Below are 27,816 nucleotides of genomic sequence, written 5' to 3' on the forward strand. Positions count from 1 at the left end.
ACAGTTGGTTGCCTTGACCTGCTCGTAACACTCAACCGAAGTACGTATCTACTCAGATACAACGCTTTGTACGCACGTACAGCCCGAACGTAAATACGCTTTACATATACATGTTAAAGCGCCGGCAGGCACATATGCCCGTATAAACTTAATAATAAATGCTCGGACTTAAGCACCACATGTGATTACATGTGATATTTGTATTATATATAGACTACACTTTCCCACCATATCATAGAATAATCATCAATACAATCGATTCTCTGATTATTCCAACTCGTACCTCAACTTATTTACTTTTTCCCTTTTTGCCTACCTCTAACCTCTTAGTCTTAGAAGGAGGGTCGTACGGAAGGTGCTAAACTATGCGCATAACGATATAAGAATTGTAAAAAGCCTAGATATAACGTACGAACCTATAAAGTAGTTTGGAATAGTAATGAGGAAGAGGGTAATATATAGTTTTAATTGATTTTATACGTTGTGGCTAAATTAACTTATATAGAAAGTAGAAAGGTCTAAGAGAGTGCGTCGCTCGTTATAATGCGTCGCTTGTCACGGTAGCAGGCAGGTTGTTCGGCAGGTGGATGCTGGGCAGGCGGATCAGACAATCTATTGCTACGGGCAGGCTCTATCCTAAGCAGGTACAGGCTCTGTGTTACGCCCGCCGCAACTTGTCACTGTGGGCGCGTAGCTATATATGCAGAACAAGGGACAATGATGACCGGAGTCATCATTATCGAAGCTTTTGCTTTGTGCCACAGTTGGTTGCCTTGTCCAGCTCGTAACACTCTGTTGACAAGACGTAGCTCAAGGAGCTACGTTTCTGGACATACGCGACAGAATACAGGATGCAGGGTTTTATCCAGCCTCAGGCTTACGTAACCTGGCCACCGGATTACTCAACACCAGCCTCAAGGTTAGGGGCTAGGACAGCGGGTCTGTGACATCGCTTGCTATGTAAGTACGTTAGAGACAATATTAAGGTAGAGTTTAAAAATAAAAAAATAAAAAAATTAAAATTGAAGGTTCTTTTAATTCATTTTAAATATCAATTTTTTAAAATTTATTTTTTATTTAAAAAAGTAAGAATATAAATTTTATATAACGTGGTTTACTAGTCAGCCGCGCATTTCCTTATCGCATACTAAATTGCATATTTACCTAATCTTTTTGAATAATAACTAATTAAAAAGATTTCAGTATCTTCATAATATAGTTATTTGAAATATAACTGGTTAAATTTAATAAAAAAAGACACTTTAATCTTTTTATATTGAAAAAGTAGTGGAATAGAAAAATGAGTCTTTGATAAAGATATAATATATTTACTCTTTCTCTAGATAGAAATTAATTTTTAAAACTTTTTATTTAGTTTAGTGACTCTTATCAAAAACTAATGAAAAAGTTTGAACGTTATATAACCAACAATGAAAAAACATTAATTATATAATGTAGGCGACTTTGTATACAATAAAGAAATGCGTGGCTGACTGGTAAACCACGTTATTTTTAAATTTAATATAGTTAATAAGAGGAATTAAAATATATAAGTTTTAACTTATATATATTAAACCTTTATAATTAAAGATAAGTTAAATTATACGTTTTTTATTATAATAAAAGTAATATTATTAGTTATAGATAAATCTGCTATTATAGGTGTTATCTTTAAGCAAGTAAGGAACGACTTACGAGGTAAGTAGGCCTACTTATAACCGAGGGGTAAGTACGGATAGGAAGCGGTGGTCTTGAAAGTCCTTGAACCACCCCTGGGCTGCTTTGATTCGATGGTGCGGTAAAAGTCGTCCATCCTCTCTTCCCCCCATGCAGGTCCGTCCCAGTTTCGTAGTCATAGCGCCGAGATGCATCATCCCAGACGGACGGGGGGGACTTTCCAGCAAAATGCCAAGTTTGAGAGTGACCGCCGTTCAAAAGTCGAAGGGAGTTTGGGCCATTTGCCTTTCTTATGGCGTCGCTTGTATACCCGGTTCGGCCGGGAAGCAGAAGATGTCGGATGGGTTGGATGGGGTGTGTTGTGTGACTCCCTAGGTATAGGGAAGTGCATCGATGCTATTTTGAACATTGTCCCCGGCTGATGCCGCAAACACAAACCACATCGAATCGTCGTCATTCTTCATGTCTCTCATATATTGACTATCGACGTCGATCCCTTTCCCATCTCCCTTTGAACAAGATCCGAACCGTGGGACCAAGCCCCAGGTTCCGGTGCTGCACCTCGTGACCTTGGCGGATGATCCCATCCTCTTCTTTCCCCCTTGCAGCATTCATTCCTGCAATGCATGAGGGTAAAGCTGTAAGGTAAACTATGAATCTGGGGGGTTTGCTTTTCCTGGCGATCAAATCCGGGCTTGTCCCGCACAGTGCCCACTGCCTACCGTGCCCACCGTCCCTCTCAAAGGGAACTCAACACACTCACCTGGTCTGTGTTCCACACCGAGACACCGCTACCGCTGAACACCTTCGGAGCCAGTGTCCGATCTCGGCAGTTCTCGGGGTTGGCCGCTGGCGTTGCATTGGGGGGGTCGATTCAGTCAGGTTTATTGGAGTCTGGGGAATGTCACATGCCGATAACAAGATAAGATAGAGATGCGCTAGCCCTCTGGGCTGATAAGGCCAACTGAAAGGTGGGCGCGCTGAGGAAAAGCATAGGCCAGATCGGACGACGGGCTCGACGCGCACCGATGGGGACCGCTGACCGGGGTAGGTGGTGTCGAACTGGACCTACCGTCCCGTCGACCCCCCAAACGGCACCAAACACATGCGCAAGTAAACATCCGCACACCGAGACGAACACATCCCACCACGACGCAACACCCCACCACGCGCCAAACGTCGCGAAATATCGAACTCGAGAGAATTCCCCTTCAAAGGGGCAGACGCCCAGTTACCGGAACCGCTATTTTGAATCCAAATAGTCTGCTTGGCGCGTTAGTATAAAGAGGAGGGAAAGAAAGAAATAAAGACCAAAAAGAGAGGGAGAACGGACAACCATGGAGGACGCCCATAGAAAGATCGAGCTGCAGTCTCGCGACGACCTCGCGTACCTGCTCAACAACGTCCGGCGCGCCGCGCAGGAACAGCTCGACAATGCGTTCCCGCACATCGAGGGCAGCAATGCGCAAGAGGACGAGCTGCGGGCGCCTATTGAGCGTCTGGTCAACGAGGTAAGCTCCTCCCTACAACCTTCCCTTGCCATGCCGCACTTGCTTTCGTGTATTCTGGCAACCCTTCCCCACAGCCTTAACACCAATCCTTGGGGTTTGCCCCCTCCAATGCGAAAGAAGGCGAATCACACCAATCCCAAGATCCTGCTAACACCACGCTCAATACAGTACATCAACAAAACCTTCACCTACGCAGCCCCAAACCTCTCCATAAACGGCATGGACACCGACCCCGCCACCTTCCTCTCCTCCTCCACCACACCCTCCGACGACCCAGAAGAAGCCTACGAACCCTGGGACGCCCGCCTCCGCCAGCGCGTCGAAGACCTCGCCCGCGAAGAAGAGGACCTCTTCAACGAGATCGCCGCCCTGAAAAAAACCGTGCCCGGCGCCATCGCCGCAGCAACGACAAACGAATTTAAAGCCGCCGCCGCGGCGGACGAGGCCGCCTTTGAGGCCGCAAAGAAGGCAAAAGAGGACGAGGCGAGGGAGCTGGAGGCGGAGGTGCTGCCGCTCGAGGCGATGGAGAGGAGGGGCGAGGTGAAGGAGGCGTTTGGGGGCGCGGTGGGCGGGTTAGGGAGGTTGAAGAAGAGTATGCCTGCTACTGTTGCCAAGATGGAGAGGGCGAGGGTTGCGGGGGAGTATACTGTCACGGAACGGTCGTAAGGGAAATATGGCGAGGGGGGATTTTTGACACCATTGGAGTTACGGCGTTGGGAAATTATACCACGACAAAGGGCATCTGCCAGAGAGCTGGTGGCCCATAGGCAGTGCTTATTGTGTATATGATGATAGCAGTCTAGTAAAAGCCTGGAAAGAAAAAAGGTCAAGATCTGCTCGTGAATATGCCACTCATAGGGGCCCAATGATCAGAATGAAAGTATGTATAATGTGAAATAGCAGAGTTTGCCAGGATCAACACGTGTATGAGCGGTTCTAAGAAAAGATGCTCTTGTTTTTAGGTAGCCACCCCCATCTTCCACCCAACCCAGCGTATCTTTCTTCGCCTCAAGACACAACACCACATTTGTCAACGCCTCTCTCTCTCTCTCTCTCTAACTGCTCATCCGGCAGCGCCGTTCGCGAATCACGACCTCAATTCCAATGCACGCAATTTTCCTAAGAAAGGCAGCGTTTATGCCGCAGCGGGAGCCTTGGCGTCAGCAGTAGCATCGGCCGTAGGAGCAGCGCCGGCAGCCGGAGCAGCAACGGTCTCGCCACCCTTGTTATCAATGACGTCGCCGGCGGCGGCAGCGGCCTTGGCCTCGGGCTTCTGCCACCAGGGCTCCTTGGTCCACTCGGCCTCGTGCCACGGGCCGGCGTCGCTGAGCTGGCAGCCGCCCTGGCACTCGCACTTGCCACCGAGGGACTTGGGCAGATTCTCGGCGGGAATCTGGTTCAGGAGCTCCTTCGTGTAGCCGGAGCCGAGGATGTTGATCTTGGAGACGGTGACGGGGTCGAGCCAGCCCTTGACGACGGACCAGACGGTGGAGAAGCCCCAAGGAGCGTTGATCATGTAGAGCTTGCCGAGACGCTCGGGGTAGTAGTTCTGGGAGACGACGGAGGCCTGCTTGACGTAGCTGTAGACCTGGGGGACGCGAGTGATGGTGACGCCCTTGAGGTCCATGATGGTGCAGCAAGTCTCGACGAGGTGTTTGGACTTGCGCGAGCAGGCGGGGAAGCGGGGGTCGGCGCACTTCTCGTACTCGACGGCCAGGTTGGTCAACATGCGCTCGGCGGTGGTGATCTTGTACATGGCGTTTAGGTCGATGCCACCAAGCTGCTCGATGTAGACGGGGCGGCCATCCTGTGAAGTCATGCGTTAGTGGGTGAGTCTACCGATCAGGGTGTCTCGTGCTCAAGGCGGCGTACCTTGTCGGTCTTGTGGTAGTACTGGGGGTAGAACTTGAACACCTCCTCCTTCTCGGGGTATTCCCAGTTCGGCACGGTGTTGTCAAGCTTGGTTGTTTTCCGCCAGGTCTCGAAGTCGACGAACCTAGATCACATCAGTCAGCTATTTGTTGTACGATCTGATGCGGAAGACGAGACACCGCTTACATCTGCTTGGCGAGGTTGACATCGAACTTGCGAGCGCGGAGGAAGCGAAGCTATCATTCAGCTGTTAGTCGTCTGAATATGAAACTCGCAGGCCTTGCCTTCTGTCTTGCTGCGTTTCTGCTACAAGATGGGAGTGAATACCAGAGTAAGGGTGTCGAGGCGCTTGTCATAGCCGTCCGACTCAAGCATCAGGCGCAGCTGAGCGACCTGGGCCTTCTGCTCGGGGGTGAGATGGCCAGGGTGACCGTTGGCCGCCGTCGGGGCGACGGTCGGGTAATCGTACTGGTCGTACTTGGGATCGAGTTCTTGCTGGGACATGGTGGGGTTCGTTTTAGGGGTCTTCTCGTAGACGAGGGAAGAAGATCGGTGTAGCAAGAGGGATTTTGCAAAGGCGCAAAATATAAAAAAAGGGCGGGGTGGAGGAGGAGAGGTGATGGGATTCAGAGACCACTAGGACAACAGCAACAAGTTATTTGTCCTGAAGAAAGTTGCCAACCAGGATTGTAGGTGTTTAGGAGAGAGAGAAGAGCTGGTTGTGGGGAAAGGTAAGGGAAAGGAAGATCTCTAGTGGGAAAGTAGGGGAGGCTTGGGAAGTCGAATTAAAGTGAACCTGCTGGCAGAATGCCAAAAAATCGTCATAGCGACCGGTCCCGCACCGCTGTTGCCCCTGGCTGCCCCTCACGAATTGGGCTCCTCCCGCCGTCGAACCTACCCGGCCGTCTACACCGCACTTACGCAGCTACACACCCACGGCGCCACGGCACCCGCATCTTGTTAAGATACGAAGTACGTATGTCTTCCACCACAGCCCAGCCTTACGTAATGATCTGGATTCCCACCCACGAGCAGCCAGAGCCGCTGTAAGTTGGTGCTGTTTGCCATGCCAAACATCGTCTCAGATCTTGGCTTGCGGGCGTTGTTCATCGTAGTCATGATTCGGTCACGGTCAGCTGCACCGGGCGCAAAATCAGTGCCAGTGGTATCAATATGGCGGCTGACGGCTAAAACTTACCTTGGATTAGCTAACCTCGGACGATTTTCTGACAGGTTGGCCACCGGGGATTAAACATCATTCGTGCATACCTTAGCTGTGCTGTGACGCTGTATCGGTAGTCTACGATTTTGTACAGCACAAGCGCAAACCAAACCTCTAAGTTCGCTTTCGTGATCGTTACAATGCCATTTAGGGGTATCGATAGTCGGTGGCCTTCAGCCGCGACTTTGAAATTAAATCATCTACGTGACCCTGGTCGGGATTCGTAAGCTTGCAGGGCTCTTGCTTGAATCAACGGCTGAACGATCCGGCCTTCTTGTGGCCTTGTGAAAAAAAAAAAAAAAAAAAGCTGGTTTATGCTGTGCCGCAAGATTGTGTTTGTGCAAATAGTGGCAGAAAATCATCAAGTTGTATTTGGTTTGGTATCGAAATTTTCGCTTTTTAACTGCCGTCCTTGCCCTCGTCCTTTTCCTTCTTGATATCCTTTCCTTCTTCCTTGTCTTTCCGCTTTTGAACGACCTCCCAATTGTATACTCTCGCGATCGCGACTTCCATAGTCTGTGATATGAATTAGCATGCGCGGTCGAGCCCACCTGGGTGTTAAACATACCGTGATCTGCTCTCTCAAGAAATCCAGGTCCTCCTCGCAGTTTGATAAGCTCGTTTTCGCCGTTGATAGCTTGGACTCGAGCAAGGTCTCGGCTTCGTCGACGGGGTACGACAACATGACATTTGCCTGTTTACACAGTCAGCCTTCCAAGCCCATGATATCGTCTACCCATGAGCAGTTCATCGACGTACGCCTAGCCAAATGTACACCTCCTCCGTGGGCGGGACCTTTGCTTTGGAGTAGAGCGTATCGTTCAGCTCAAACGTCGTCTCGATCGGTTCATCGTCGTCCTGCATAGCGTATCAGCATCTCCTGTCAACCAACGCATCGGTAATGCGGCTGTCTTGCATGTAGATTCCCTACCTGTCTGAGCTTCAAAAACCGCACCGAATCGAGAGTCTTTTGGATATCGGGAATCTTGTCGTTCAGTCCAGCCATCCTCTTCTGGAGATTCAGCTCCATGAACTGGTATTTCCTGTGCGAAAATGTGATTTGTTACCAGCTGTTCCCCGTGGCCTAGTCTTGCCTTCCCGGTAGCCTCGTTCGATGCGTCGGACCGAAGTTCTGTGCTGCCCGGCGGGCGGGCGGGCGCGTGGGCGACTTACGAAATCATCTCCTGGAAGTTGCGCATCGTCGGCTCGACATCCTCGCGGGTGGTGACGTAGTCCTCGACCTTGTCGACGAACGGTGCCTTGGGGATACCTCGAGGGTTGCTAGGCGTGGCGTCCTTGCTGTGGTTAAAATAAAACAGTCAGCTTGTGCGCGGCGAATAGTAGAGTCAAGAACATACACAGCCGTCTCCGGCTTCTTTCCCTCTGCCGACATTGTGAAATTGAGCTGATGTTGCCTTCAGCGCATCTTCTGATGTTTGGTAGGAACTCGCGATTTTTCCGCTACGGTGTGGAGGGGGAGCTGCAGTGACGGTCCGCCGCACCGCCCAATCTACGGTGGCCTGTTCACCGAGGTGAGGGGTCGAAGTACATGCTTGGTGGGGTAGCTACCACCACCACCTAAGGTAGCCAAAGCAGAGGTGATGTGAGGTAAGCTATCGCTCCTGGCTGTTACAGCTATCGCAAGTCACCTCACTTCTTAGTTACAAAGATTCTGGCAGTAATTTGACTGGAGTAGTAATACTTGAATATACATGACAAATAAAGACCAAATACAACAGTATGAAATTCGTAGAACCCGAGTTCAAGCAAATACACTTGTCAATCACCACTAGCTTATAACTTATAACATGGCATCGAAGCATTCAACAACGTGTGAAGGGATATTGAATCCAGCCTCGATTTCGACAAAGCAGTCAAACCCATATCGACGATTGTGCAGGCTTTGAAGGATGAGGGAAAGCCTCGCCGACTACCTCATAACCGCGCTGCCGCGCTTAACCAGCTTACTCATCAAGGTGAACCCTCACCGCCGCTATAAACGGCTTAGCAACAGCACGCCATGACCGCCCTGCATGTCCCCACAGACAGCTCGCCTTATCTGTGTCTGGGGGGTGGCTTCTTGATAAATAATCTCATTGAGCTTAAACCGGGACAAGCCAAATAAATGGTCGCCGATTTCCCTTTGAACCCTCGCCGACGAACTTCACCTCACCCGCATTCCCCGAAGACCAATTGTCCCCCGTTACGCCCTCTAGTCCCTCGAGGTCTCGACCTATTCTAATCTTGAGCTGTGAAGTTTTCTATCTCTTCTCGAGAAACGGGATTTCCCCAACGGACCTTTCTGAGGGCGCGCACCGATCAACGGTGGCGGGGCAAAGTGACAGAGTGAAGCTCGGCAAACAGACCGAAACGAGAACTGCAGAAAATGGCGGACGCGGCGGTTGAGCCCGAGATCGTGGGCGGTGCCCTGCAGATGGCCAAGGACCTCTTTTCTGGCGCCGCGGGCGGTGTCGCCCAGGTCTTGCTCGGTACGTTTTGTTTTCGCAAACATATGAGAGGAAGAGGTTGGCGATGAGATGAGCTTGAGATGGCCCTTTTTGAGCCGACTTCGGAATCACAGCCGAACCTCACTCACCGGCGCCCTCAGCGTCCACAACCTCATTCTCACTCAATTCACCCTCACAGAACTCCTATGAAGCTCCAATACTATCAGAGTTTCGAAATTATATAATCAATTGAGAAAAAGCTAACACCGCGCAGGCCAACCCTTCGACATTGTAAAAGTCCGTCTCCAAACCTCAACAACCCCAACAACAGCCCTCAACGCCGCAACCCAAATCTACAAAAACGAAGGCGCCCTCGCCTTCTACAAAGGAACCCTCACCCCGCTCCTCGGCATCGGCGCCTGCGTCTCCATCCAATTCGCAGGCTTCCACCAAGCCCGCCGCTACTTTGAAACCCGCAACGGCTCGACGGGCCCCCTGTCGTACGCCCAGTACTACGCCTCGGGCGCCTTCGCCGGCGTCGCTAACAGCGTCATCTCAGGCCCCATCGAACACGTCCGCATCAGACTGCAAACCCAACCCCACGGCGCCGCGCGGCTGTACTCGGGCCCCCTGGACTGCGTCCGCAAACTCGCCTCCCACGGCGGGATGCTGAACAACGGCCTCTACCGCGGCGAAGCCGTCACGATCCTCCGCGAGGCGCAGGCGTACGGTGTCTGGTTCCTGGCGTTCGAGTGGATGATGAACGCCGACGCGCGGCGCAACGGTATGGATCGCAAGGATATCGCGCCGTACAAGATTGCGTTTTACGGCGGTCTGGCGGGCGAGGCGCTGTGGTTAAGCAGTTACCCGTTTGACGTGATCAAGAGCAAGATGCAGACGGACGGGTTCGGCAAGGAGCAGCGGTACAAGTCGATGCGGGATTGTTTTGCGCAGACGTACCGCGGCGAAGGTTTGCGCGGGTTCTGGAGGGGTATTGTGCCGACGCTGTTGAGGGCTATGCCTGTTAGTGCGGGAACGTTTGCTACGGTTGAGTTGACTATGCGGGCTATCAGCTGAGCTTTCACTTAGAAAGACGAGAGGACGGAATGCATGAGATGGGGATATCTATCTTGAGATCCATTTACTAGAATATGCACACGCTGAGGTTTTGGCAAAAATAGAATCGTTCAGGGTCATGAATTTTCTAGGATCTATCATGACAGCCTGTAATAGTATTGCATCTGTAATACATTGCCCGATATCGGTCTCGTCCCGAGTAGATCTGAGCGTGCTGCAAGAGAAAACCCAGTCTATTCCTTGTTTTCCACCCTCCGCTGCAAAATATGCCTAGCGTTCGCGGGAGTAAGCGTGTCAATGTCCAGTTCTTCCAACAACTTCTTGGCTTCCGTGTTATCAGTAAACACCCGATCCGTGGCATCCTTGAGCGACAAAGTGCCCTCCTGGGGTTCGTTCGGGAGGTTGAGAAGTTTCAGCGCGTCAAACAGGCTACCCAATGACCCTACACCGTTCTGGATATACCTCTCAATAAGAGAGAAGATTGCGTTGACGTCGCGCGTGAATTGAGCGGCACCAAACGCAGTGAAGCTCTGCCTCATCAAGACCTCGCCCCAAAGTAGGTCTTGGAGTTTGTCCAGTGCGGAGCGCCATGTCCGCCGGAATGCTGCTGTACCGATAGCTTTGAGTAGGAAGTCAAAGTTCCGCTTGAGGATCTGGTCAAGGTTAGGAAAGACGTCGAAAGTTGCGCTGCGGGAAGACTTACTCTCAAGGGCTCGTCGAGCTCTGGCGTAACAGCCAGTTGCGACGGATCGACTGTTGACCTGTTAGCGTCGTGCATGATAACGGGTTGAAAGTAGGCAACTCACTCTCAGAACCACCGTCACTAATGGTTGTCCAGTGCGTCCGTGTGGCATATGCTCTGAAGGCCTTATAATGGGAGTCGGCTAGCGCATTCACCAGAAACTCCTGCGCCGTCTTGCGTCTGAGGTTGTACGCAGCGATAGTCTCATCAAAGAGAACACCATCATTGGCCTCGGAGCCGACGGCAGAAGAGGTGCGGTCCTTGACCTCTTCGTAACTCATTTCGCCTGACATCCTCGACGTCTCGCCTTCCTTGGTCGCCCGACCCTGCAATTGGTCCCATAGCGTTACGAAAAATTCCTCGTTGCCCCAGTCCTTGAGCGTGTTGACAATGTGATCTGCACTGCCGTAAACCTTGCACAGAGACTCGAAGCTACCAGTGCCTTCGAGGGCCGCAAGCTGTTCTTTGGTAACGCCATGCAAGGTCCTGCCGACAGTCGATGTGAGTGCTTTATAGGCCTCGAGAGAGCCACGAAGACGGTCATGAAACTCGTCGAGAATATCGAGTTGAATTCCAATCAAGAACCGGATCTTGTGCTTGAAGGCGCGCACTCTCTCATATTGGGATGTGATGGATCTCAACAGATCAGTGACGCGCACTGCCCCGAAAGTCGGCTTCGTCTTGCCCGTCACAGCATAATCGTAGTCGATGTTCCGTGCATCGGGGCTATCCATGATAGCTTGGAAGCGCTCGAGAGCAAACTCCTTCTCTGCCTGGAACCAGGGCTCGAACCACTGCTCCAAGACCTCCGTAGCTAAGCCAGGCCAACCTTGGTCTGGGTCACCGCCGTCATAGTTGAACTTTGTCCGAATACTCTCATCGAATGTCATCAACTGCCCCATGAAGCTGCTCAAGAAAGAGGGGTTCTTGGCCGTTTCTGCAACCACGTTCTGGACCTTCTCTCTCATGACGGGCAGCATGCTGGTGATAAAAGCACAGACCGGGTCGACGTAAACTAGACTGTTGCCCGCGGGTGTATCGCGGAACTTGGCAGCCAGTATGTAGCCCAAGTTGTCCCTGTAGAAGTCTTCCCATTTTTCGATGGTTGCCAAAAACCAGGGGAAGCAGTGCGATCCGATGGCATCAGGTTTGCTCGTTGGCTTGTCACTGAGAAAGTGGAAGCGGAATTCGGAAATGAAGATCCGTGACATGACATCAAACGAGAGCAAGCTGACGGTGGACTTGCTCAGAACGACCTCGGGAATCTGGAGGTCCAACAACTTTTCGAAGCAAGCGAGCCACTCGTCGTCCATCTCAGAGCTCGGTTCCACCATTGGCCACGATCGCTTGCTCAGAACAGCCTCCAGCTCGCTCGACATTGTCTTCTTCATCTCATCCCATAGCGCATCGGCAACACTCCGCACGTGGTTGACGAGGTGTACTGCGGCATCATCAGCCGGCCCCGAAAGTTCCTCCAGGCGCCTCGACAATTGCTTGAGCTTCGAGTACGGCTCCAGAGCGGCCTTTGGGCTATCAGGGAGGTGCGAGCGAGCTTCGGTCCGCAAGTTTTCGACATCTTGGAGTAGCGTCAGGTATTTCTGAGCGAGTTCGATTGTCTGCAGCTTCTTCATAGGTTGTTGCAGCCGCGCGATGGCCTGGTTCGGGGCGTCGGATGCCGCCGCAATCTTGACACGGATGTCGATGCTGTGTTGGAGCTCCTGGAAGTCTTGAATACGCTGCGCGAGGGAGGATTGTCGGTCGCCGGCTGTTTGCCGAGCTTCGTCGAGCTGTTTGATGGCATTATCGAGCTGGGTCTGGAGCTGGCTGCGCTGAACCTCGACGTTGGCGATTAGGGAGTCGAGGTTCTCGAGATCGGTGGTGGATTGGAGCTTGTCGTCGAGGAAATCTTCGACGCGGATGTCTAATGCACCCGCCTGAGGGCGGTGTCCGGATATCGTACTCATGTCGGGCCAGTCTTTGTTGCAGCCATTTGCGCACCAGGTGTCATTGTCGAGCTTTCAGTTCGCGACTGTGGTCTGAACAATGACGTGGAGCTGAGGACAGCAAGTGGTGGGGCATATGCAATTATACGGATATTGAGTTCCCGCATGGTAGAGGCATATTTAGAGTGGCTACGGAAACCTATTCTGTATATGCATATATCCGTATTGAGTCGGAAACCACATGGCAACTGTTTAGCTCATGGAAATCCTTGAGCGTCTTGCGATTCTCGGTGGATTGAGAAACTCTTTCCCGTCGGGTATCAAGATCAATGAAGAATCCAACATCCTTGTGTGATCATACAAGCTATGAGGCCTCGACTCAAGCAGTGCATTCGAGTCTTGGCCATGGCGCAATGACCTCTACTTACCAGCCACGTATTATTCAGGGTTGACGAGGCCGGAGGCCGGCTTCTGCGGTTACCGAGTGCAGCGACAACTCAGGGAGTGTGTGACTTGATCTCATGTGGCTGAGATACTTCTCGTCATCAAAGGATTATTGTGAGGCTTGATCCTATTGTCAGTGAGTCATCACGGGTTCTTCGCTGGCAGCTGTTGAGAGGCTGTGGTTCCTTCTCAGAAGGATGGCTGTCCAGTGTTGTGTCCGTGTATTCGGTAGCCGGCTGGACAAGTGAGATGAAATCCCATATAGATTGCGTCAATGGCTTCTCAAGCGTATTCCTGCGCGAATAGATCTAGATGATGACAGTTTCCAACGGTCCCGAAGAAAGTTTTCTCTAAGGATGGCAGTGTTGTTGATAGTTGCTTGGGCTGGGCGAGGCGAACACATAGACTCCCGTGATCCGCGCATGTCCGGCAACTCGGACACCGCAGGCAGACGGCGCTAACATCCGGCGAAGACGGTCAATGCGGACCAGAGAGAGGCAGAAGGAATGGTTGACATTCGACAGCCGTGACAGGTGTCTAAATCACAGTCTTGCAGCCACAGGAGATTTTGAATTTTTGGGGTGACGGATTCTAAGGTAGCTGAAAGAATGAGTGAGATTGACCGCCAAATCGAGCGGTGTGTTGGTGTAGCTTACCGCTGCAGACGCGAAAGAGAATGGGACTTTGCATGGTGGGGGTGAGAAATCGATGGGTCTCGATGGGAAACACGGAGCCGCCTGGGGTTCCTGCAGTAGATGTATCCGCAGAGCAGGGGAGTTCGACTGCGAATAGCCTCAGCTGCTGTGTAAGCTACTATGTGAGCTGACCGGTGTAGGACTATGTGGCAGGACGCCGAGTGTTTTCATCCGTAAAGAACCCGAGGATGATTCTTGGCTGTCATCCGGGACTTTGTGTTTCCAATGCTGTCGCCATGCCAACTGGGATAAAAGGGCCTAGAATGCGTACCTGAGTGCGCCGTAACAACGCATCACCAAGACTCGACACGAGCGAATGGATGAAATCAAGGAACCAACCCGATGTGCCGGACCCCGGCTTCGGGTCTCATCTCAAATGCAGGAACCGCCGAGATGCCGTCTCGAGTCGATTCGTGTGCCTGTTGGATAGCTTGAACAGGGTAAGGCGAAGGGGCAGGCTTGAAGCAAGCGAAGGACAAACATGGAAAGCCGTGAGATACAAGAGGAAGCGCGAGCGTTAAAACAGCCCACTTAAGGCAGCGTTGGCAAGGGGTCTTTGGGACTTGAAGAGAGCTTTGGAGCGTGGTTTTGTTTGGAGCTCAGCTTCCCGTAAGGTATCCGTACGAATAATGGGAGAGAAGCTGAGAATTCGCAGGACCTGACGAGGCTAGACACGCATAGGTTTGCGCTAAGATGCGGCCTTAGATTTGACGGGGGACACGGGACGGGGGACCCCTGAAAAGACGTCACCCAGCCACCGGGCTTTTTTTGAACCTCTCACGCCTGTTTCCCACCCGCGCTGGTGGAACCCCGTCTATCCCACTAGGCCACTAAAGCCACTAAAAGCCACAGCATACGCAGCGAAGGGGCCTCCCCCAGACAACTCTAGCCGGTACGTACCGCGTCTCTTACAGCACCTATCCGTAAGTGGTAGCGTACCTTACGCGGTAAAGGTGTCGGGCGGCCCCACTCTTCCGCCCTGCTCGCCCAGGAACCACTGCGACGCTGCAAATCGCCCGGACAACGGCCGCAGTACCAAGAGTAAATAGAGGAGGTTGGCGTAGCTACGTAGCTCCTTCTGCCAACGTATTGTTCCTTGTTACTGCCTATAGAGTAGATACCAAGACTACTCCGTACTAGCATCGTCTCCGATGCGCAACCGCCGCACAGCCTTTTCGACCAAAAAGTGGATGGCAGGACCAATTGCGCATCCTCGTCTACGTCTCTTTCCCAAACTTGTCACTACTCCTCTTCTCCAGTCTTCAGACCAGACCATCCATCCATCGACCTTTTCTTCCCTCCCAGCCATCTGAATATTCCTTTCTGCAGACGTACAAACCTCTCCCGTTCGCTCCGAACCTGCGGGCATCCCGCTTTCAATTCTGCTTCTGGATCATCATCTGGCAGAGAGACAAAACTAAGTTCACCCTTCCAACCCTCCTTTTCTCCTCTCCCAGCCATCCCAATATCCGCACCTGCATCTGCATCAAACCACTTCTCTTCCCACCTTCGAAGACCCGACCCGCACATACACTTTGACACTTTCACACACTCTCACATTTTTGCATTCTACTCAAGCATCAAAAGTGGAAGTCTGTTTTTGCGTCTGACAATATCCGGAAAGGCTTCACTCTAATCGCAGGTTCCGACACCGTCCCGCATTCCTCGCGGTGTTCTCCAGCAACCCACTCTCCACGACTATTCAACCATAACCAAGCAACCTTGTCGTCTGCATTCCATCGAGCCACGAGTTCCTTCGCTCCGCATTCCTTCCCCGCCGCGCGATCACCTCCCGCCGACGATAGGGAAAGACACCAAGCGTGCCAACGCTGAGGTGCCAGGACTAGAACCCCTCCGTCGCTCCGCTACAACGGAGGACGGCGTGGGTCACCAACAAGAGAGCCATTCCTCTCGAGGACTGGAGTGAAACCCCACAGTCAAGATGCCGAAATTCCAAGTAGGCTGGTATCGTGAGTTGTCCCAGCTTCTTTCCCGATGCAAAATCAAAGAGCAAACCCCAACTAACATTGCGCCATCGCAGGGTTCGTACCGTTTCTAGGATACCACCATGTCTTGATGATCTTGATTGCAATCGCCATCATCCTTCTATGTGAGCTTCTAAGACTCGTCGCAAGACCTCGTGAACAATTTGCTAACCTCCTTCCTAGCCCTACTTTTGGCAGGTTGCTCGTCATCATCACCTTTGATCCCCGATATCTTCCTTCTGTCGCTCTACTATGACCATTACACGGCGGTCCCTTCCACAGCGCAAGTTGACTACAACGTCCACACTGCCATTGAGAACATTGCCGGTGATGCCCGCCTCGCCTGCCGTGTTGGATACTTTGGTATCTGCATCAGCCCGGACGGTGGCAGTTGGCTTTGCAGCAACAATGCCACCGCTCTCGCCAACGAGGTGTCTGTCGACCAGGACCCTTTGAATCTGATTTGGCTTGCCGCTCAGTTCAAGGATATGATCGTATTCCCCTATCTCATGTAAGTTCATCCGCGAGAGGTCTTGCAGAAACGAAATTCTAACAATCGCATAGCATCATCGCCATCATCTTCGCCTTCGTCTGCTTCCTTCTGCTCGCCACCTTCCCCGGTTGGCACGAGGAGGAGGACTCCGAGGGTTCTGACCGCGAAGTCAAGCCCTTCCCCTCGCGTCCCGTTTCCCAGATTTCGCTGGCCATCATCTTCATCGCCTCCATCTTCGTGCTGGTCTCCGTACTGTGGCAGCACACCGCATCCGTCGCTGCATCGATTATCGCCCAAGACTTCGGAAACGGCGCTGTCCGCTCTGGTGTCGGTACTTCGGCCATGGTCCTGGGTTGGTTCAGCTTCACTTTGCTCATCATCGTCACCATCGGCCTGCTGGTCATGATTCTCAGCATTCGCGTCCTGAGCCAGATGGTTGATTAAGGAGTCGACACTGGAGAAGATTGAATGACACGAAAGATTTGACGACGACACATGTGTGAAGAAGATGGGCACATACCCCCAAGGAACAGTTGAAGGGAAAACTTGTATATGGAGGGCTTCTCGAGGAGGGGACATTATTCGAACCCCTTTCGCCATCAGCACATTCATCGTCCAGCACAAAAAAACCATCAGCATCTGGGACATCGGCGTTGTATATCGAGTTTTGCGTTTTTTGTTTTCCTCTCTTTCTGGCTTTCATTCCGGGCCGGCATGGAGTGACAAGATATTTCAAGGTCTTGCCAAAAAGCCCTCGTCATTTTTAATGTTTGTTTGCTCCCGAGAGCAAAGACGAATATAGATGAGCGCCCCATCTCTTCTTCTTCTATACGAAAAAGAAAAAGAAGAAAAAGGACAGCGGATGACGCAGCGTGCTCGCGACGGAGACGAAACGATATCGAGCAACACGAAAGAGAGAAATGGGGGAAATGAAGTCGGACGCACGGGAAATGGGAAATGTGTAGGAGTATGTCATCCACAGTAGATGACGATGAGCAAAGACGTCCGTCCACCCTTAGAGACGACACAGATAAGATGAGATGAGTGAAGGAAATGAAATTGAACATGACAAACAAACCACAGAACGGATTCCTATCGCGAGTGAATTAAGTGACAATAGTGAATTATGCTCGCACTGGTCATAGATGTTTGAGCAACTCCGTGATATGAAGACGCTTTAAAACCCCAGTGAAGTTACAAGGATACCATTCAGGTACGTAAAAGGTACCGATAGAAGTTGGCTATCCAGTCTTGTCGAGTAGCATCATAGGATATCTTTCTAATCAGAGGGTAGGCCAACAGACTTGTATAGATAGAGCAAGGTAGGCTTGGCCAGTTTCATCGCTGATCATTATGCTACGGACTAGCCTTTGCTAGCAGTCCTTTTTAACTTTATACAACGAACAATTCTTAGCCCAAGCAAATCAACCCAAGCACGCCGCAACGCCATGGTAGCCACCACCCGTGATATCTTATGCCAAAAAGTCATGCTCTTTGAAGCTCTCTGAACCTTTGCTTCGTACACACGCACACGCCTACACCCTTATCCCGCCTCAAACAGGGCGCTTGAACGGATGCGCCTCGGTGTTGAGCACCCAGTCGTCCAAGCTGACGACATCGGGCGTTGAGAACAAGAGGTAGAAGTACTTGAGCGTCTCGGCGATCCAGAAACTTTCCATCTCGTCAACAGGTTGAGGGTCTTCAGACAATACATCGTCAATGGCGCTGTTGCCGTGCTCGGTGCGAGTCGCCTTGATAATGGCCTCCCACATCCTCCATCCCTTCTCCTGCCACACAGGATCTCCAGTGATGCGGTACATGTACCACACGGACTCGATAGCTTCGGGACTGAAGAACTGTTAGGTTTTTGAATTCTTGAACGGAAATCTGTAATAGCTTACCGAAGGATGTAACGCCTGGCGTCGATGTTGACGAAGCCAGGCGGGATCTTCTCGAGCTCCAACTTGTCCTTGACCCACTCCTCGTGCGAGAGCGGCTTCGGGTCGGGAACCTCGCCCTCCTCTTCAAACGCGATCTTGTCCACAATGCCACCGCTAACGGGTGCGTCGTTGGGGACACTGCCGGTGATGTCGTCGGTGGTGCTTCCAGGGTTGTTCAAGTCGAGCTTGTCCTTCACGGTGTTGCTAGCGGCCTCCTGAGCAGTACCCTTACGAGGGTCTTGAGACACTGGTGGAGCAGGGTCTCTCTTCTTCAAGAGGTGCTCATCGACGTTTGAAGGGGACTTGTTCAGGCCGGGCTCAGGTGCTGGGTACTCGGTTTTCTCGGCCGATCCTAGCTTCTTTGGTTCATCCTTGGGAACCTGAATATCGTCTAGCGGGTCCTTCTTTTCGACCGGGGACTCTGACTGGGTCGTCTCTTCGGTCGACTTCTCCACGGGTTTGTTGCCTCTTTCAGTTGTTTGCTTGCGGAGGGCGTCTTGCTCCTTTTGCTGCTTCTTGTCACGTTGCCTCTCTTCCCACGCCTGGACTTGCGCCGCACGCCACTCAGCGGACGGATCGAGGTGCTCCCACCACAAGGTCTCGTTCCACGGGCAACTCTTGGTAGATGCGCAGGGCACGACAGAGGCTCCTTCAGGCATGATGCCAGAGGGCATCGTTTCGTACGCCCAGACACATCCATCAGTGAGCTTCTTGGCGATTTCAATATCATCGGGTCTGTCAAAAACCTTGCCTCCCAGACCAAACATGCCACCAATGAAGCAGGTGAGGTGAGTGACTTCATACTCTGTTCGCAGGTCGTTTTCAGGGTCACCAGAGGTCGAAACCTTGGCCGAGAAGAGAATGTCCCTTTCTTTGGGAACCATAGGTCTGTACAGAAGCCATTTTTTCACAGCCTCGACCGTCTTGATGTGCATCGTCTTGTACTTTTGCTCCAGACCGCCAAGGACGAGATATTCCTGCGCGGGTCAGTCTCACTTCCATTACACTTTCTCAAAATCAACTCAACTCACCTTGGGGAAATACTCGTAAGTGGAATCTTGGCTACCACCCATGCTGTACTGCTGATAACCCCAACCACCAGGGACGAGACCTTGTTTGATGCACTCCCATGAAGACTTGTCTGGCGTTGTAGGGGTGGATGGTCTCCGACCACTGTTGCCGGGGTACAAGGGCTGCTCGTTGACCTTGGGCGCTGGGAAAGCCGTCTTCTTATCGATGTTTGCATTCTCGACCACAGACTCGCCATTCTGGTCGACACCAACAGCTCGCCTCGCGAGCGGATTGCTTTCCGGCTCGCTACCGTTACCCTTGGCCGCCGCAGTTTCTTGCGGCAGAATCGCGTCAGTCTCGTCGCGCTTGGCCTCAGCAGCCACTGGCTCATGACCCTGGGGCTCGCTCAATCGAGCAGCGGCCGCACTCGCACTAGCAGCCGCAGCCTGTGCCTCCTGGTAAATAATGGCTTCTGCGGTCCTGTTGCAGCCAGAGGCGTCCAGCTGTTCAGGGAAGATGCCATCAATGGTAGTGCCACGGTTCTGGAGGTCCTCAAAAGCGTCGGTAATTCTAGCGATGGCATCGTAGTACTTGTCTTTACCGGTCAATTGGGCAAGACGTGTGAACTCCATGCTCAGCGAACCCAGCTCGGCCACACCAACGGTCGTAGCCCGGTGGGGTTGGGAGGCATACTCGGGCATCCAGTTGTAGTACAAGATGGGCATACGATTAGGGGTGTCAAAAATGCCCATCAAGATTTCGGCGAGTTCAACGGCCTTGTCCAGCAGCACAGTGTACCCGCCCTCTTTGCCACCGCTCACATCGAAAGCAGCAAGAAGACCGCCCAAGTATCTGATGGTGGTCTCGAAGACTGGAATGTCACGGCGCGTCGGGCTGTAGGTAAAATCGATCTCCTTGACAGCCTTGACGGCCTCGGCGAACTCTTCCTTCATGCCCATGATCCAAAGCGTATCAAGGCCGTCCACGAGAGTAGCAGCCCAGCCACAGAAGGGATCGCGGTTTCGGCCGCTGACGGGCGAAAGTTCATCGTGCATCCAAGCGAATTTGCGGTATCCGCCCCAGGATCGTAGCATTTCAGCCTTAATCAGGGCTAGGCGTTTTTCGCGCTTGTCCTTGGCAGCCTCCGACTCTGGCTTGAAGTCATATTGGATCTTGGGAATGTCTTTGGGCTTGCCGGCGGGGAGGGGGATAATCTCGTCGGTTGGAACGGGGAAGTGTTCGGAGACCTTGTGCCAGTGAATCAGCGATGTCGAGGTCGACAAGCTCTCAGCGATATCAAAGTTGGGTCGGCCGGGAGGCTTCTTGGCATGGAGGTCCTCTTCCAACTCCAGAGGCTTTGTAGGCGCCTTCGTAACCTCGGGCGCATTGGTAGCCTCGATCTCGTCATTATAGGCGTGAATGGACAGAGTAGGACCAGAAAGAGTATTGGTGGGCGCCTTGGCCTTCTCCGTCTTGAGCTGAGGAATCTTGACAGTGGGCTTGGCCGTCTGCTTCTGAGGGTTCTGCTCGGGCTCGTCTTCCTCTTGGTCGTGGGGATGTTCGCTATCGGGGGGCGGCTGGTTGTTGAGGTGCTTGTTGGAAACGGGATCTTTGGCCGCCGGGGGTGGCTTCGAGGAATCCTTGTGGACGTTTTGGCCCTTTTCGGGTTCGCTAGGCTTGATGCTGCTGGATTGACCTGTGGAATCCAATTCAGGGTTTTTGAAGACCTGGTATAGCATGAAGACCATGACAACCGCGACCAGGATCACATAACGGCTCCGTCGGCGGGGCATCATGTTTGCGGGCTCGCCGAAGCGAGGCTCTCGTCGCGCGATTGAGAGGGAGAAGTTGTATTGCTGTCGCGTGCTACACTACAGGTAGCGCTAGACAGTCGAGTCGAAGGATGGAGGACCCTGGGGTCCAAAGAAGTCGAAAAGCAGCAAGGATGGTGCGTATGCTAATTCGATGTCATTTCTCGGTTTCCGTCGTCGTCGTTGTTGGAAGGAAAAGCTAAAGGTAAAGCCAGAGCCAGAGCCAGAGCCACGGGGGAGCTGGGACGACGGGCACGGGGGACAAGGAGCGGAGGAACGAATGAGAAAGGAAGGGGAGAATGGAAAACCACGGATTGGAACTCGACGCAGGTGAGGAAGGTAGGCACTTGGTAAGGCACGTAAGACGGCAGGAGAAGAAGAAAAGTGAAGGTACGTAGAGAATGGATTGAAAAGGCAAGGAAGGTGAGCCTGTGAGGTAGGGCGAAGTAAGGCAGGTGGCATGTACAGATTGGCGTTTAGGGGGGTGGGACGTGGCAGGAGCACACCGGGGGAGCTTGGCCAAAGGTCGAAAAAAATCCAGCACCTCGGAGGGGAGGAAGGAAGCACCCCGGATCTCTTAGGTAAGACGGGAAAGACCTGATGATCCACGAGGCCACCGGTCGCTAACTACTTAGGTACTCCGTACTCATCATTTGCCAGTTACACCCCACCAGAAACATACATGTACGGGTCATCTCGATGTTCATCCATTGTGCCGTTCTACAGACATCCTCGACCTCCATAGGTACGGATACACTGCACAGAAGGTGCCCTGTCACTTCCGTGTCCAAGACGCGAGATCTGAGCTTTCCCTGTGTCGGATTGATCAACGAAATGGTTGGTCCAGGGGTTAAACACGCTTCTTGGTCGTGTTTCTGGATCCACACGCTAACACTTGCCATTCATCTGCTAGTAAATCCTTGGTAAAGGTACCATGATCGCTATCGGACCCGGTTTCTCCTTAACGATGGATAGCTGTCGCGGAATCCAAGATTACCCCATGTCTAAATTTCTAAAGACGGCCTCTCGTCTTCTATCAAAAACGTTTCAACCCCAACTCAGCATCCGGGCCCGCAACCTGCTACTATTGCCACGTTACACTCACCGTACGGGTAGCTCATCGGTCGACGGTATCGACTTCAACAGCAAGCATTCCACAAGGTGTCTCTAGCCTGCCCGCCCCCTCATCTTCTGTACCACTGAGAAAACGCGTTGTCTCTACCAGTCTCTTTGTACCCCGGACCGGACACTAATTGGCACCAAGCCGGCAAGCCCCCAACCTAACGCCCGGCTCACCTGAGATACAAAAGAGAAGTTCTCAGCGCAATTGGCTCCCGAGGCGGGTCGCACCTTAAGTCTTGAAAGAGCATTCTTGCTGCACCAAATCCAGGGGCCGGGGACCGACGCACCCTAACAGCGGGGCGGGAACGGATCCAGATGGACCAGATGGACCTTATTTTCCCAGGGGAATGGTGGTTCGCTGCTCGGCTGCTGGCTTGCTCCAATGTCGTATCCGGAAAAGGGTCGTCCGTTCCATTCGTGATTTCCCCCCATTTCCCGTTCCCTGAGAGGAGGACAAACTGATAAAAAAGACAAGACGAGGCAACACACGACCAGAAGGAGAAGGCCACATCGTCCCGGATCGTAAGGTGACATCAAACAACCCCCAACTCGAGAATAGTGTCTTTGACGATGCAGCTATTCCCGAAACCGTCGTCTCGACTCTCAAGTTCAGTCACCCGACTTAAGCCAAGCCGGATCTTGGTTGCCCTCTGCCTGTTTACCCGCCTATTGTCTTGGCAGAAGACCGCCCACCTCGACTCCGCTGAACCTGCCTGAGAGGCCTACAGATACGGATACTTTCGGCTCCTCTCCCAGCTCCAGCTTGATCTCCAGCTCTAGCCTAGCGCCGATATTTCTTTGTCTGCGACCGATCCACAAACCAAAGCTCCTTTGCTACCCCTTGGCAATAAAACATTGAGAGACAACAGTCTCAACTTCTCAAGGGCGAGGGGAAGGTTATCAGCCACTCAGCATTGGACAATTCCCCGACCTCCTGATTTTGTAAAGGCCATTTTCCACTGAATCTCTTATTCCGACCACACAAGTTACAACCGTCCACAATTCCCTCTTGGTCCCTACAAAGTACTAAGCAGCCGTCAATTCAGAACTCTAAAGAACGCGAGAACCCGCACGGGTCCGCAGATCAGAAACGTAATCTTAAAGGCGAAACACTCCGAGCTCTGGATGACTTCAGCAGAGCTCCATTCGCATAACGCAGAGATAAGGCCACAGTAAATGGTTGTGTGGTTGTCAATCGGGACACTGGCCGCCAGCAGAACACGACACTCGTGGAGAAGAAAAGGTTTGTGAGTGTCTCAAGCTGAGGGCAACTTTGGACGGACTCATGTAAGGGGTCGCCTGCCTCTGTCAGGTCCCGTATATGACGATGCTTACTTGGTAGAGTTCGACATTTCGTATCCGTCTACTTTGCGATCGGCCGAATGGACTCTTGAGCTCCCTTGGAAAAAGTCACTTCACCCGTACCTATTCCCACTTTCCCCTTTCCGCATCAAATATCATCAGTCAAGCCAGTCAAGCTTGACAGCATACCGTGCCTGCCAGCGCAGACTTGAAGGGTCTGTGGTCTTGACGCCAGTGGATCCACCGGCTCCGTCATTATAATCCCCTCCTCGGGAGCGGCGGCAACGTCGGAAACAGCGGCCAAGCCGGTGCCCAGCTGCGGTACCCGGAGCCGGTCGCGACTTGAAGTTGGAACCCGTCGGCCGGCGAGTGAGCGGGTTGATCAGCCACAAGTATCCGTAAGCAACGCCGAGAAATTTCACTACAGCAATTCCACGACCCGAGTTTGGCGTTGAGGTTGCATTTGACAACCCTTTCAATGCAGATTACGACGGCTGAGAGAGAAGAAACAACAATGAGCCGACCGGTCGAGGAATCGAATTTGGATCCCGAAATAGACAGGAGATTTCACTATCTAACCGGGACCTCTACAGCTCGACCAACCCCTCGACCATACAGTCCAGATGCTTGTTGTTGAGGTAGTAGCGATGATTCATCAGCTAAGAGCCTCGCGGTTTGTCCTGCTCTAATTCTGAGGCGGGCAGTTCATACCTCAGGTGTCCTGGAAAGAAGTGACCTGCCTTCGATGTCCGCAATACGCTTGAGTGGGTATCACTGCAATCAAGTCGATAAAGGTTGCGATTGTGTACAACTATCGTCTCTACTGAATGACCCTGACAGTACCATTTGTGAGTTGACGAGAAAACATGCGTTGATGAATTACCACCTGCGCAGCCCGATCGGCCCCGTACAGCTCCAATGTTTGAATGCAAGCTTGTTGTTCTCCACCTCGTCGACGATAGCCACCGCCATATCCTCATTGTAGATCCCGTTCTCCGCCGCCTCCGTCGCCGGGTCTTCAGGCGTGTCGATGAACAATTTGTACTCCCCAGTCCGAACACCTAGAACGTGGTCAGTATCAGAGCTCGCGAGTCTGCAAGTGAGATGGAAGAGAACAGAAGTTGTGAGGGGGGGAAACTGACCCTTATCACGCAAGAGACCTGGGGGTGAGAGGAAGGACCACGACTTCTCAGTGACGCCGTTCCACATCGTGAAGGCCATTCGACACATTATGATTAGAGAAATGGCCTTCTTGTCCGTCAAGCAGCTTTTTAGCCACCGTTGGACCAGATACGTGGCTGGTCTCAGAAGCCAGGAGTAGACTGGGACGAAGAAGCTGTTTCAGCAATCCGACTCTGTGCACTTCCATCCCATCGATGGAAGTGGGATCATGGAGAATTGGAGAATAGGAGAGACCTACATCTCGGTCGCTGCATGTGGGCTCTGCTCCACTTCATCAAGACGGCGACGACGCTGATGAACCTGCTTCCGTGGTCCAGGCCTCGCTGGGTCATGTAGTCCAAGTGCTCATCGGGCCAGGTCCACCTATCCAAGCAAAGCCATCAGTTCCTGGCTTTGACCCATTACGTGATACGAATGGAAACCTACCACCAGCTGTACGCAAAGTCCTTCTGGTCCGTGAGTTGAAGACGGTTCGCGACATGGATGGATCCCGCTCCACCTAGTACTCAAACTCAGCAATATACTTCACCCAAAGCAAACTCGATCCCACCGCTGCCTTGGACCACATACCAACAATAATAAACGGACCCTCATGCGTCGACGCCAAAAGCGCCGTCTTGATCCTCCCATGCGCCTCGACACCGTCCTGGTACACAGTAGCCAGATTCGTCAAGCTAGGTCCAAAGGCGCACACGATGGCGTCAAAGTCTGATGAGAAGATATCGATGAGTTTCTTCTGTTCAGTGTAGATGTCGACGCTGGTAGCACTGTACGATCCGCCGCCGGTGCCGTGCTTCCACTGCTTTGGGGGGTTGCGGGAGACGCCAACGACGGCGTGGCCTCGCGTGAGGAGCTCGTCGACTACGCAGCTTCCGGATTGGCCTTTGGGGCCAATTACTGCGACACGGAGTTTTCTTGAGGTCATTGTGAGAGATATGGTACAGAGTGTATTAGTTTCGTTTCGTGAGGAGTAGATGCTTGAGGGCGGGTAGTGGAATTTATACGGTGCTTGTGTCGGTAAGGATTCGTGTGCTGATCCAATATCGTGCCTCGGTTGTATGACGCCAGAAGGTCAAGTGACCGCCAGTAGATCGCAAGTCCTTGATGCCGTTACGGAAATCCGAATTGAACATCTCAGATGGTGTTCCATACAGCTGAGGGTGTCGAGTACGAGCTACTCGTATAGCTCACTCGGTCCGGGCAAAAAGTCCGAGTGGCCGGCGTCCGGGGGGGGGCCCCGGGGGAGGGGCCCCTCCCCCGTAGGTGGGCTAAGGGGATAGTCCGAGCCACGAAGTGACGGGGATGACTGCCGCTTACGACTGCCGGATCTTGGATGCATTTATTACCACATCCTTATAAGTTGAGACGACTGGGAGCGTGTTATCCTGGGGGCGGTCACCATTTGAATGTAGTTAAACCCCCCTGCTTGATATATGGAGAGTGCCGGGACGAGATGATGGGTGTGTCCGCTTGGGAGCTGGTGAATCTGATTCTAGTCTTCGATGGATTACCGAGTTCCTGAAATGGCTAGATCATTACTTACACGCGTGACCTATTTACACATGCCACGATATCAGAATAAAGGGTGGCCGGCTAGTTTTGACGCATGAATAAGGAGGTTGAGACTAAGGCATCCGTCATGAATGTGTGATTACTCTAAGATGGTTCATCTGAATATCTGAAGGAATATACAGAAAACGTGAGGGCTTGTGATCGTAGCCTAAGGTATGTACCCCCCCTCAATCCTATTCCTGTCACCAAACAGAAGGCGCCCGTCTAGGTCGACGGGTCAGGTCAAACTGGCTGGGTGGTGGAGTGGTCTAAGGTCAACAATCAACGCCAACCAGCCTACTCGACGACAGGCTTAGCGAGTACCCGAGTTCGAATCCCAGCATGAGCACCAAGAGATGTAGCCTACCGAGGTGAACTCTTTTTTATTTCAAAATGACAGAGGTGCCACGTGATACTCTATGACTTTTCCAAGCTGATTGACCGAAGATCCCCTCACTTCAACATCTTCACAATCGACAACCGATCAATCAAATCCTGACTCATAACATAATCAAAATCATCCTTCGTAGTACTGCACGCAAGAGTCTCTCACTCCTTGCATAGCTGAAGCTGCTCCTCGCACTTCTGCCTCATAATAGCCAGCGCGTCCGCCCCGAGAGGCACCCGGATCGGGAAGGGCTTGCCCGCAGCCATGCCCTCGCCCTTGACCACGTCCCACACGGCCGCCGGCAACTTCTGGGTGTCCAAAGGGCGGTTCGTGAGCACGTCGGAGACGAACTTGCCAAAGGCGTCCTCGGCGACCTCGCGGTAGTCCGGGTTCGTGGGGAGGTTGGCGAAGCCTTCGTCGTCTGCGGTGCGGATTGTGCCCATGCCTGTTTCGAAGGCGCCGACTTCGAAGACGACTATCTTGATACCCGGATGAGCGGTTTCTTTCTGCAAGCTCTCGGCAAAGACTAAAGTTATCATGTGGTCAGTTTTTGTCACAAGGTCCAACTCTGGCACTTCATGGCCTGCCATGAGGTAAAATGGATTGAGCACATAAGAGTTAGGCCTGCTTTTGCGATGCCGTAGTGTCCAAGGAGAGGATAAGACAGCCAGCCGAGGCCGGCACCGATGAATCCAAACGTCCCAGCCCTTCGCTCACGAAAGTGAGGAAGGAAAGCCTTAACAACGTTCATGGCACCAAGCAAGTTGGTATGAAACAGCTTCTTTTCAAAAGCTTCACTAAACGTGTGAAATCCCACAAGTCAGCAAATGTAGCACTAGCTATCAAATAGCGAATTCGTTGGCCAACTAGAATTGTATCCTCCTTACTCTGCCTCCTCGATCGAGCAAGGGACCGAGAAGCCAGCGTTGCTGATCACGACGTCAATGTGACCGTACGCCTGAAGGGCCTTCTAGGCCTGCTGTTTGATCTCGGTGAGAGGCGCGGTGATGTCGAGATCGAGGGGAAAGATGTCCGATTTGTTGTCGGAGAGTCGCTGGCTGGCGTTGCGACCGGTTGCGATGACTCTGTCGCCACGAGCGGCGAATTGCTCCATCATGGCGGCGCCGATGCCTGATGTGGTGCCAGTAATCAACCAGACAGTCATTTTTGCTAGGATTGCTGGGTAAGAGATTGAGTCTAAGTCAGTTAATTTTTATAGGCTTGGAAGGGCATCGGTTAGTATTCTCAGTTCTTCTGGATTTTATCTAAGGAGAATTCCGAGACTCTTACTGTTGGTATCCCTATCACAGGGAATTTGGTTCGAACCGTAGGGTCCTGTGGGTGACGAAGTATTAATATCTCTGTATTGATTGATTCTGCGTAAGGAGTAGAAGGGAGATT

The 27,816-nt window shown here is 52.4% G+C and overlaps 9 protein-coding genes across 9 annotated transcripts; 3 read left to right on the top strand and 6 right to left on the bottom strand.

Annotated features, from left to right (window-relative positions):
* Positions 1-3,014: 3,014 nt before the first annotated feature.
* Positions 3,015-3,854, top strand: BDP81DRAFT_315270 (uncharacterized protein; the record flags this gene model as incomplete). The annotated part of the gene is made up of 2 exons (XM_060584075.1): positions 3,015-3,188; positions 3,357-3,854. 2 exons carry the CDS (start codon positions 3,015-3,017, stop codon positions 3,852-3,854), a joined length of 672 nt encoding a protein of 223 aa, XP_060447286.1.
* A 463-nt stretch (positions 3,855-4,317) lies between these two features.
* On the bottom strand, positions 4,318-5,660 carry BDP81DRAFT_189844 (CRAL/TRIO domain-containing protein). Its single transcript, XM_060582396.1, has 4 exons — positions 5,388-5,660; positions 5,247-5,296; positions 5,061-5,184; positions 4,318-4,995 (listed from the first exon to the last, which is right to left on the bottom strand). The coding sequence occupies exons 1-4, from the start codon at positions 5,562-5,564 to the stop codon at positions 4,324-4,326; spliced, it is 1,023 nt and encodes a 340-aa protein (XP_060447287.1). The 5' UTR covers positions 5,565-5,660; the 3' UTR covers positions 4,318-4,323.
* Positions 5,661-6,630: 970 nt separating this feature from the next.
* Positions 6,631-7,721, bottom strand: BDP81DRAFT_422466 (prefoldin subunit). Its single transcript, XM_060589990.1, has 6 exons — positions 7,641-7,721; positions 7,456-7,581; positions 7,214-7,325; positions 7,042-7,140; positions 6,851-6,976; positions 6,631-6,798 (listed from the first exon to the last, which is right to left on the bottom strand). Exons 1-6 carry the CDS (start codon positions 7,673-7,675, stop codon positions 6,682-6,684), a joined length of 615 nt encoding a protein of 204 aa, XP_060447288.1. The 5' UTR covers positions 7,676-7,721; the 3' UTR covers positions 6,631-6,681.
* Positions 7,722-8,668: 947 nt separating this feature from the next.
* BDP81DRAFT_459359 (carrier protein YMC1) lies at positions 8,669-9,806 on the top strand (the record flags this gene model as incomplete). The annotated part of the gene is made up of 2 exons (XM_060593527.1): positions 8,669-8,771; positions 9,004-9,806. 2 exons carry the CDS (start codon positions 8,669-8,671, stop codon positions 9,804-9,806), a joined length of 906 nt encoding a protein of 301 aa, XP_060447289.1.
* Positions 9,807-10,039: 233 nt separating this feature from the next.
* On the bottom strand, positions 10,040-12,512 carry BDP81DRAFT_392123 (RINT-1 family protein; the record flags this gene model as incomplete). The annotated part of the gene is made up of 3 exons (XM_060587661.1): positions 10,040-10,459; positions 10,510-10,559; positions 10,613-12,512. The coding sequence occupies 3 exons, from the start codon at positions 12,510-12,512 to the stop codon at positions 10,040-10,042; spliced, it is 2,370 nt and encodes a 789-aa protein (XP_060447290.1).
* Positions 12,513-15,572: 3,060 nt separating this feature from the next.
* Positions 15,573-16,552, top strand: BDP81DRAFT_459361 (Ca2+ regulator and membrane fusion protein Fig1-domain-containing protein; the record flags this gene model as incomplete). The annotated part of the gene is made up of 4 exons (XM_060593528.1): positions 15,573-15,600; positions 15,672-15,740; positions 15,799-16,126; positions 16,180-16,552. 4 exons carry the CDS (start codon positions 15,573-15,575, stop codon positions 16,550-16,552), a joined length of 798 nt encoding a protein of 265 aa, XP_060447291.1.
* Positions 16,553-17,661: 1,109 nt separating this feature from the next.
* On the bottom strand, positions 17,662-20,855 carry BDP81DRAFT_392125 (family 47 glycosyl hydrolase; the record flags this gene model as incomplete). Its single annotated transcript, XM_060587662.1, has 3 exons — positions 17,662-17,956; positions 18,010-19,025; positions 19,080-20,855. The coding sequence occupies 3 exons, from the start codon at positions 20,853-20,855 to the stop codon at positions 17,662-17,664; spliced, it is 3,087 nt and encodes a 1,028-aa protein (XP_060447292.1).
* Positions 20,856-24,074: 3,219 nt separating this feature from the next.
* On the bottom strand, positions 24,075-25,562 carry BDP81DRAFT_422479 (uncharacterized protein). Its single transcript, XM_060589991.1, has 5 exons — positions 25,047-25,562; positions 24,903-24,975; positions 24,715-24,839; positions 24,437-24,616; positions 24,075-24,355 (listed from the first exon to the last, which is right to left on the bottom strand). The coding sequence occupies exons 1-5, from the start codon at positions 25,399-25,401 to the stop codon at positions 24,174-24,176; spliced, it is 915 nt and encodes a 304-aa protein (XP_060447293.1). The 5' UTR covers positions 25,402-25,562; the 3' UTR covers positions 24,075-24,173.
* Positions 25,563-26,576: 1,014 nt separating this feature from the next.
* BDP81DRAFT_479796 (uncharacterized protein) lies at positions 26,577-27,580 on the bottom strand (the record flags this gene model as incomplete). Its single annotated transcript, XM_060594901.1, has 4 exons — positions 26,577-26,928; positions 27,027-27,212; positions 27,303-27,385; positions 27,500-27,580. The coding sequence occupies 4 exons, from the start codon at positions 27,578-27,580 to the stop codon at positions 26,577-26,579; spliced, it is 702 nt and encodes a 233-aa protein (XP_060447294.1).
* Positions 27,581-27,816: the final 236 nt, after the last annotated feature.

Source organism: Colletotrichum phormii (assembly GCF_030913505.1).
Source record: "Colletotrichum phormii strain CBS 102054 chromosome Unknown BDP81scaffold_6, whole genome shotgun sequence".
Classification (NCBI taxonomy): domain Eukaryota; kingdom Fungi; phylum Ascomycota; class Sordariomycetes; order Glomerellales; family Glomerellaceae; genus Colletotrichum; species Colletotrichum phormii.